The 10,038-nt window shown below is 44.5% G+C and overlaps 1 protein-coding gene across 1 annotated transcript in view; it reads left to right on the forward strand.

Annotated features, from left to right (window-relative positions):
• Window positions 1-9,719, forward strand: part of KDR (kinase insert domain receptor) — a 47,097-nt gene extending 37,378 nt beyond the window's left edge. Inside the window, exon 30 of the mRNA XM_063920917.1 lies at window positions 6,657-9,719. Within this exon, the coding sequence (XP_063776987.1) occupies window positions 6,657-6,870 (214 nt within the window). The 3' untranslated portion in view covers window positions 6,871-9,719. The remainder of the gene's footprint in view (window positions 1-6,656) is intronic.
• The last annotated feature ends 319 nt before the right edge of the window (window positions 9,720-10,038 follow it).

Raw genomic sequence — 10,038 nt, forward strand, 5'->3', positions numbered from 1 at the left:
ATTTTTTTCTCCAAAATAAAATGTCTATCATAGACTGTTCTTCATTCATGCGCATACCCCAACATCCATAAATAAATAACTGACACTGACACCAGGATATGTTTGCCAATAAAATTGTCAGCTTTTATTAACCAAATGGTATGGTGGCAGGGAGGGACGGCCTATTTAAATGTCCCTATTTATTCTACCCTTTTAACTGTGGCTGATAACAACACAAGAGGAGGCAAGGGCCCAACTTCAGCCCGGCCTCCATCGCATAACAAATGGGGGTTATTAAGGGCCCAATTTCAGCCCAGCCCCCATACATCCCAAGGGGAGGCTCTTAAGGGGCCCAATTTCAGCCCAGCCCCCCACTCATCACAAGGGGCCACCATGGGCCATTTGCCACCCCTTGTGTTCTTTCTCCTTATCGGGAATACCGTGGCCAACTCTCCACTCAAGGTATTCCCCAACTTCAACCCAAAGGTGCTCAGGTGTGTACAAACTCCACCGGAGACCGAAGCCCACCTGGTCCGATGGAACTCCGGCCCCGTAATGTATCAAACTCCACCACCTTCACATCTCCTGAGCACCTATAAAACTCTTTAAATTACAGCCACAATTTAAGGCCGTCCCAACCCGCCAAGCCGACACCAATAATAAACTCCTCAAGGGCGGGTGGGTGGGTCAATTTTCACTGAGGAAAAAGGGAGGGAGAACCTAATCAGTCCTCTCCTTATAAGGCCTAAGCCCCTCCCATCACCAGACTCCTCAGTCACCTCATAGGCCCATCGTTACCATGGATACTACCACTTCTCCAGCTGCTTCATTCAGCCTGCTATTCAGAATTTTATGTCACTACAGCCATATAAAATGTCCTCCGTTCTCTTAAAATGTCTATCATAGACTGTTCTTCATTCATGCGCATACCCCAACATCCATAAATAAATAACTGACACTGACACCAGGATATGTTTGCCAATAAAATTGTCAGCTTTTATTAACCAAATGGTATGGTGGCAGGGAGGGACGGCCTATTTAAATGTCCCTATTTATTCTACCCTTTTAACTGTGGCTGATAACAACACAAGAGGAGGCAAGGGCCCAACTTCAGCCCGGCCTCCATCGCATAACAAATGGGGGTTATTAAGGGCCCAATTTCAGCCCAGCCCCCATACATCCCAAGGGGAGGCTCTTAAGGGGCCCAATTTCAGCCCAGCCCCCCACTCATCACAAGGGGCCACCATGGGCCATTTGCCACCCCTTGTGTTCTTTCTCCTTATCGGGAATACCGTGGCCAACTCTCCACTCAAGGTATTCCCCAACTTCAACCCAAAGGTGCTCAGGTGTGTACAAACTCCACCGGAGACCGAAGCCCACCTGGTCCGATGGAACTCCGGCCCCGTAATGTATCAAACTCCACCACCTTCACATCTCCTGAGCACCTATAAAACTCTTTAAATTACAGCCACAATTTAAGGCCGTCCCAACCCGCCACAGTTTCAACGAAACCCCGCCACCATACCTCTACCTTACAACTAACCTTAACTATTCCTAAAACCCCTCAACCTATCAATAAAAATCCTGAGAAAAAATTGCTAACCACAAATCACCCATAAAAATTTCAATGCCCCTCAAATTCAGATGGACACCATCGGCCATATAAAGATGAGGAGCAGAAACTGAAATTGAGGGATGTGGGACCACAAACCCCCAATTCTCGCTAACAGCTCTGCCAACCACAGAATTGATCCGGCGCCGGATCAACTCAATGGCAGCAGGTCTGTCTGCACCCCTACACACTAAACGAGGGATTATCTCCGACCAACCTACACTCAAAAAACACAACCTGTTCTGAAGACTAACTACATCCCTAACTATGGTTTTCCGAAGATCTAAACCAGACCTCCTGGTCAGATCATTCCCAGCAACATGGAACACCACCCTCAGGGGGTATCCCGACCTCTCCACTTGCTGCCAAAAAAGCGGGATGACTTGCTCCCACCGAAGTCCCCTCACTCCAATCCATCTGACCAGATTAGCTTCCGGGGACTGAAGGCACTCAACACCAGACCTTTCACCATAATAAATGTATGAGTGCCCCATGATCCAAATCGGACACCCATCCAAGCGCAAATCTGAAAATACAAAAGCATTCACAAATCTTATTGAACAAAAAACCCCTAAAACAAAATCTTGCAACAATATTACCCCAAAAACATCCCTTTAAAATCTTGCTAAAATGGTTTAACATTTTTTTTTTTTTTTTTTTTTTTTACATATTTTAATTTGGCCTCTAATGTGATTTTTTTTTTTTTTTTTGAAGAGAATTGTTCTCCTTTTACAAAGGGAGTTAGATAAGGGGGGGGGGGGGGGGGGAATCAGACTTGACGAGAGGCGAAAAACACACCTGCCAGGCGGGTTTGAATCCCCCAGGCTTAAGGCACCTGACAGGATAAAAAATTCCTCAAGACCCCCAAATATGGCGAGTGGCTGAAACCTCAAGTCTGATTTTCTTTCTTTTTTTTTTTTTTTTTTAAAAACAGGTCAAAACCTGATATATTTCCGAAATACATCAGACTTCCACCTTCCCAAGGCTCTAATTTTCCCGTTCGAACAGCCTTCCGCAGCTGCTGTTGTCGCCGCACCTATTCGAAATGAATGGGTACCATATCTCGATACCAGCAAACCCATCGCGCAAATACAACGTTCCATCACCCGTCTAAATTGAAATTGAGTCACCGGCATACCATCCAAATGCTGCAACCATGGACCTGGCACATCAGACCTTGTCTTCGAATAAATCCTCGCCAAAGACACAGGACAAATCTCTATGTTATTAACACAATTCAAAACAACCCAACAACCTTTGCCCAATTGGTCCGTTTTGGAACGTTGTACTTTGCACCATAAGCTTCCCTCTTCCAATGACACGTGTTCACGAAGCATAGGTGACCTTGCTGATTTCGAAGCAGCCACCAGTTCACTGACTCTAAAGGCCCCAAAAAAGGCCATGCCGAAACACAATGTAAATAAAAGTGTTTCGTAATCAGATGCACAGACATCCTGCAACACGACCGCCATGCGCCGCAATATTGAAATAGTTCTTGGTCTACGTGCATCTTGTACAGGGGACATAACTTGAGTCCAACCTTTAAAAATCTTTGCTCGAAAGAAAGATTTAGTAAAATCATGCCGGCCATAAAGTCTCAAGAAATAAGAAAGAGCAGACAGTAAACGTGTTACGAACCCTCTTGGTCTGCCTGCTCTAAAACATTCCCACACCTAATCCAATAACATTGCGTAATCGGTCTTACCTTGATCTTGATGCAGGCGCACATATCTTTCCCACTCTCCCATGGCATTTTTGTACCCTCGAAGAGTGGAGGGAGCCAGGGCTCGAAAAGCTAATCCCTCCAATCCGGGCGAATAACCTGCCAGGCGTAAAACGGGCAAGGGTCACCAGATACCTTCGCATCCGGAGCTAGCACCCTAAACCTGTGACACTAGAACGCGATCGCGCCTCTGCCACTTCGTTTCCAATGCCCGGAACATGCTTAACGCAAGTTACTAGTGAGACCCCTTTCCACCCAAAATTTTTTGCCATGGGGCAGAGAACAATCTCCTAAAACATGCTACTGGAAATGATGAATGCTAAATTGTAAACCTGTTAACTTAACTGAAGCAATTGCCTTACTTGGACACTGCCGCGGCTGGGATTCGTTGATCCTGCTTTTGCCAACTACCTCTTCCACTAACTGTTTGTTGGCAGTTTTTTATGGGATGTGTTCCTTCACAGCGGATACAAGCATGACGAAAACGACACTTGAACCCTAGGGTACATTGACTATTATTGAAGGCATAGCACTTGCCTGCCCGATTCTTACCCAACAACCATTTATTGCTGGAATTACCTTGTTTGACCACCAGACCCTCTAAACCACTCTTAAGAGGCTGGGTAACATCTACAAAAATCTCCACATCTTTTTTACCAAAATCCATAATCTCCTTCCCATTTTGTTTTCTCCGAAATTCCTCATCATAGGACCTCCAAGCTGTCCCGCGCCCGGATCTGGCCAATTCGTGTAGCAAATACATATATTTAATAATGTTCATGTGCTCCTGAGGCCTGTATTCCAAATAACAGGCTGCAAAGATAAGCATGCCCTTCTGCCAGTTAGAGTAAGACTTATAAGCCTCCTCACCTATACCTGATTTCTTTTTCGCCTCTTCTAATGCTTTTCTCCCTTTGCTGGTTAAAGCAAATATATTAACGAATTTTCCTAGTCTAATACGCTCCCTAATTCTAGGTCGAACTCCTCTCAACACTGCAGTATTAGCGCATTGCAAAGAATCCTCAGGACCCTCCTCCGAGGACATACTGGAGCTACTATGTCTGCGCCTCCTTTTATTTTTTCCCTTGCAACCCCTGCATCTGCTATCACATGAACCCGTGGACTCAGAGGAAGAAGTAGATGAGTCCCTGTGCCCTCTGCGCCTATGCTTACGCTTTTTTGACGCTTTTTTACCACATACTTTATCTGTGACTGCTCCCCTGTTACCTGACCCTACCGCTGAATCATTCTGGCGCGCTGCAGGGTGCACCATCGACTCACCATAAAGACCACCCTCGTCCAGGGCAGATTCTACCACCGCAGCTGATTCCCCAGAATCGTCCTGCACCTCAGGTGCTGCAAGGGACTCCTCTGTAGAAAAGCAAGGAGAAACATCTACCAAAAATTCACTAACATTCATATTGCCCCTATTACCTCCACCCGATCTGGCCTGTAAAACAGCCGCCCCTGATTCATCAACTCCATCCCTCTGCAAATCGGCAGGATTCTGCCCCCACAAAAAATTCCTTTCAGCATTATTGGCATTCAGCACCGGGACCAGCGCTGATATAACCGAGGTGCATATAGACGCTACCTCAGACGAATTGAATCCAGCTCCATTACCTCCCAAGCATACCGCATGAGCATCAGATCTCCCCGGTACTGTGCCCCTCATACCACGTAGCTCCCCTGTTCCTTTTTTACTCCTAATATTACCCGTGGAGGGCCTTACAAGCTGCCTTCCCGCATTACTGAACCCAATGTGCTCGCGCCCTGTCCCGCTACAACCGTGTCAGCGCTGATGTTTATATCACTAACCGATCCCATTGTAATGCCACTATTGGGTGCCCCCTCTCCTTGCACCGACTCATGAAATCTTGTACATCTCCCAATGTGCTCACCTCTATTAAGAATCGAACTTCTTCGACCACCTCTGGCAGCCACGGACCCCCGCGGGCCCACGGGGCGACCGCGGCGTACCTCCGGCACATGAACTCCTGAGGTAACACCTCGGGATGTTAATATTCTCCTTAACACCCCGCTCGACGACTCCCCCATAGCTCCCACACTTCGCGACATGTTATTCACGGAAACTGGTTCCTTTGAGAAGTTTCTAGAATTGTCACTCCCAACAGCAGCTCGTGTCACAGACTCGCTACTGACCCGGCCTCTGCGTGACGCACCTTCGCCCGCCAAAAGCCTCTCAGGCGGTCGAGCCCGACCCCTGGTGGCGACATTCCCCACATTATTTCTAACCTGACTTCTTGTCTGTACTGACCTCTGCTGCCCACTACCTGACACTAAGCCAGCAGCATCCCTTACCCCACTGTCGATAAAACGAACAGGGGGACGTACAGCACGACTGGGCCTCGGCATGTTAAAAGATAGGAAAGATAAATAAGAGAAAGTTCAAGAATAAAAGGAGGATGAAAAGCTTAAAGATTAGTAAAGATGGAAAGGAAATGAGAAGAAAAACACCACAAAATCACAAATAATACACAATACAGTACAACAAATGCAGAGCACTTCACTGTTCAATTTTCACTGAGGAAAAAGGGAGGGAGAACCTAATCAGTCCTCTCCTTATAAGGCCTAAGCCCCTCCCATCACCAGACTCCTCAGTCACCTCATAGGCCCATCGTTACCATGGATACTACCACTTCTCCAGCTGCTTCATTCAGCCTGCTATTCAGAATTTTATGTCACTACAGCCATATAAAATGTCCTCCGTTCTCTAACGCTCAGAAATTGTTGGGTTTTTAGGAGTGAATTAGGTGAAGAACATGAATTTAACCTTATCCAAAATGATTTTAGTGAAAAAATAAAATAAAATAAAAAATATTAAAAAATAATATTTTTTTTTAAAAATAATTGTTCTCAAACATTGGAACATCGATCGGTAAGATTGGTAACATCAGTAACATCGCGACCATCGCAACGTTACTTTTTACACCCAAGACAGCTGCCAGGTACACAGGGGGGTGCTTGGGGGTGGTTTGCTTTACACTTTTCGAGTGTCTGCCATTGTCTGCAGCCGCTGGGTGGGGGATCCTGCCGTGCTGTCCCTCTGAGAGCAACAGCAGAGGGAAGTTTCCCTTCCCTGCCGCTGCTAACACTCTCTATCTGACTGGTCACATCCTGTGTGACCAGGTCAGATAAAACCCTTTCTGGTATGGTCGCATCTGATGCAACCATGCCAAACAAGTGGATAAATTAAGTAGGGTTTGTCATTGAACAATATAATGAATAAGAATGTATTAAAATTTGTAGTAATTATATTACTTGGTAGTACACCATCATGGGAAGATCTTTTGGACCAATGATTATTTCTTTTCATTTTAGCCTTCTGATGCCCAGTAAAAGCAAAGAGTCCGTCACATCAGGATCTTCCAACCAAACCAGTGATTACCAGTCCGGGTACCACTCCGATGACACTGACACTGCTAATGACACAAATGAAAAAACTCAGCTTCTTAAAAGAGAGAGCCCGTCTGAGATCTGCTACGTGGAAAAGCATCCTCACCAGGCCGTGGTGCAGTTGAGCACCGAAGTTTAGACGCTCTGGACTTTTGCTGGCCCCATCAACAAATGCACTAATGTAGACTGAGTCTTTGGATATCCATTCTGCAGCAGGCAGGAATATACTTGTCTGTGTTTCTGCATTGCAACACGTAGTGCCTTAAATGGATTAACAGCAGAGTATCTGTATACTGCTGTATAAATAGGGTATGGACTTTTGGAAAACCTTATTTCATATCTGGACACAGAATGTCTGTGAGAGTCAGGTTTCCTGAAGACTGGAAGGATCGATATGGAATCCCCCACTTCCAAACATTCAATGGCTGAATCATGATCATTGGACACACCTTGGATGTACTATGCAGGTCAAGAATCATAATGGATTGTGGCACATTGTTTCTTGGAAATCTATATATATTAGTTTTATATGCATTCTTTTGCATTTCATTCTTATACCTGACTATGGGAAAATGTACGCTGGTCTTGCGATAACCGTGCAGAAAGGGTGTAAAATGAACAAATATAAAGAGAGTTCTTTGTTCAAGAATAGGATTCAGCACTCATACAGTGAGTACACGTTACTAGTTATGCCATTGGACAATCTTGCTCAATCTTGCTCATTGCGTCTTAAGCTAGGCAACCCGTGGTTAATATTGGCAGACATGGCATAGAACAGCCAAACAGCTTCTGCCAGGCCAAATTGCCATGACATGTACGGAAGCATGCTGTACATGGTAACATGTATGTAATGTACATGTGCCCATTTCTGACTCACTCTCTAAGGTGGGTTATTGCTGCAGTTTCCATGCACACTTTTATGGTATCCCAGGATCTATGCAGAACATCGACCCAGTGAATTAAGGTTGGAGAGGACAAATGCCTGAGTGTCCTTGAAAAGAACATTGCACCAAATATTTGCTACTTTATTACAGGTGTGTGTCTTGCATGGTATTGAATGCAGCTCTGTGTATACTATAACAAATGGGATCCCATAACAAATAGCTCTTTCCTGGATTTATGCTAAAGGTACCTGTAGGTACAGTACAGATCTGATGGATTTATGTGTAATACTACTGTAGAAGAAATTACCTGGATGGTTGAGTCTGAGTGAGGGCTGTAATCCAAGTGATGAAATGGTTATAAAGCTAGCGATAAAGCAGGTGGGGATGAGGTGCTGCTGCCTATAGGTGCCTTTAGGTGTGTGCTGGATGCGGTCATGTGACCGGCGCTCAGGATCCCGGCGGTCACCATGCCAACACTGGAATCCCAAGCAATCACAATGCCACAATACGGAATGCCGACACACAGGGTCTATTCCCACTCGTGGGTGTCCACAACACTCATGGAGTGGGAATCGAACTTGTGGTGAACCACCGAGCCCGCAAGGGGCTCTGGTGCACTCATCCCCCGCTGGCATTCTGCTGCTGGGATCCCGCGGTTGGTATGCTGACCGACGGGATCCCGGGGGCTGGCAAAGCATTACCAACCCGCGTGTGCCTTATGTTCCTAATGCTCCTAGTAAAAGCACACAGACATAATCCTCACCTCACAGAGCCATCTCATTGTTTCCTACATTGTTTAGGACAAGTTATATTTATATCAATGGCTGGGAAAATATCTATTCAAACATAAAACCATCTAAGGGAGTTTAACAGTTTTATATCTTAATGCAGAAGATGTGATACTGTGTGTAATGTATGTTATATAGCGTTCTAAGCTGAAGATAGAAAACTTCTACTTATTTATGGCCCAATGCAACATAAACAAATGTAATATATAATATTTATAAACATATGGGCTACCGTTTGTATATACTGTACGTTGGAAAAGTCTTTCTTAGCAGTATTTAATAGTTAAAAAGTACTATTTTTATTAAAGGTATTTTGATTATAGGATCTCTAAACCCAAACTGCAAGTTGCGTTATTAAACAAGGCTACTAATCGCAGTAACAGATCTGTATGTAAACGTTCCAGGAGATTACTAGAACTGAAGGTATGTGAGTTGCAATAGACAGGGGGGTAAGTTTACTAACATCTATTTAAGATAGGATGTTGCCCATAGCAACCAATTAGATTCCATGTATTATCTTCTAGAAGGTGATAAATGAGAAGTAGAATCTGATTGGTTGCTATGGGCAACATCCCATCTTAAATAGAACTCCCATCTTAGTAAATTTACCCCAGGGTGAGATTTATTTCCACACACAGGAGCCCTGAGGCTGAGGGCCGGGGTTACTAAGTACAGAGAGGCCTGCCAACAAGGAGATGCATCCGTGCCCTCAGAATGGTGTTGCCGGCCCGCATCAGCCACAGGCAGGAATTTGAAATGGGGCATGGCCACCCCCTCCGCATGCTTGGGGGATGGTCCTGAACACCGGGATCCAGACCGGATCCCCTTGGTCATGCTCACCAACAAGTACTGGGGCCTGAAAGTGCTCATGGTGGCCCTGTGCACAGCCCTCTCCAAGGCACTGCCAGCCAGACCCTCAGCCTGAAGTTGTTGACAACAAAGGACAATAGCATACCTGTAGGCTGTACACTAAGTATAAACCCAATGCCAAGCATCTCAGATTTTGTCAGACCATGGAAACTTTTACATATATACAGCAGCTGTGAATATTAATAGTAGAGTTTTATATGTTATGTCTCATAATCATGCAAAGAATAACATAATATTATGAATGTGATGACAATTTACATGTTTTAGGACATGAGAGGTGAGGTCATTCATGCAGAAAAATTCTGTGTTTTATGGTATTTCACAATATGCAGACTGCTAATGCTTTATTCCAGGTAAGCTACTTAGTAAATTGTATTAAAAAAAGGTTTATTTTCTATTATTACATTTTTTTTTTATACATACTTTTATTAATATGTTTTTTTTCCAAGATGTATAATTAGTTTGAATTCACATAGTAAATAAAATATTTTTACAAAGAATGTTCTCAGCTCTGTTGATCTTGAACCCCCCCATGTCTTTGGGTCTAAAAGCCTCATTTCTGCCTGTTAAATGACAATCTCAGATATTTAATTTATAACGATTAGCAAATAAGGGGTTGGTTTACACTTTCCAATCAGACTTTCTACACCTGATTGGACAAGGTGTGATGGGATAACCTTGGATCTAAAAGCTGCCCAAAAATTACCTATTTAGCAAGTCACCGCCTTAGAGCCATAGAGCCTTAGAGACATACCTGTAAAAATC

The sequence above is a fragment of the Pseudophryne corroboree genome, chromosome 1 (assembly GCF_028390025.1).
Source record: "Pseudophryne corroboree isolate aPseCor3 chromosome 1, aPseCor3.hap2, whole genome shotgun sequence".
Lineage (NCBI taxonomy): Eukaryota > Metazoa > Chordata > Amphibia > Anura > Myobatrachidae > Pseudophryne > Pseudophryne corroboree.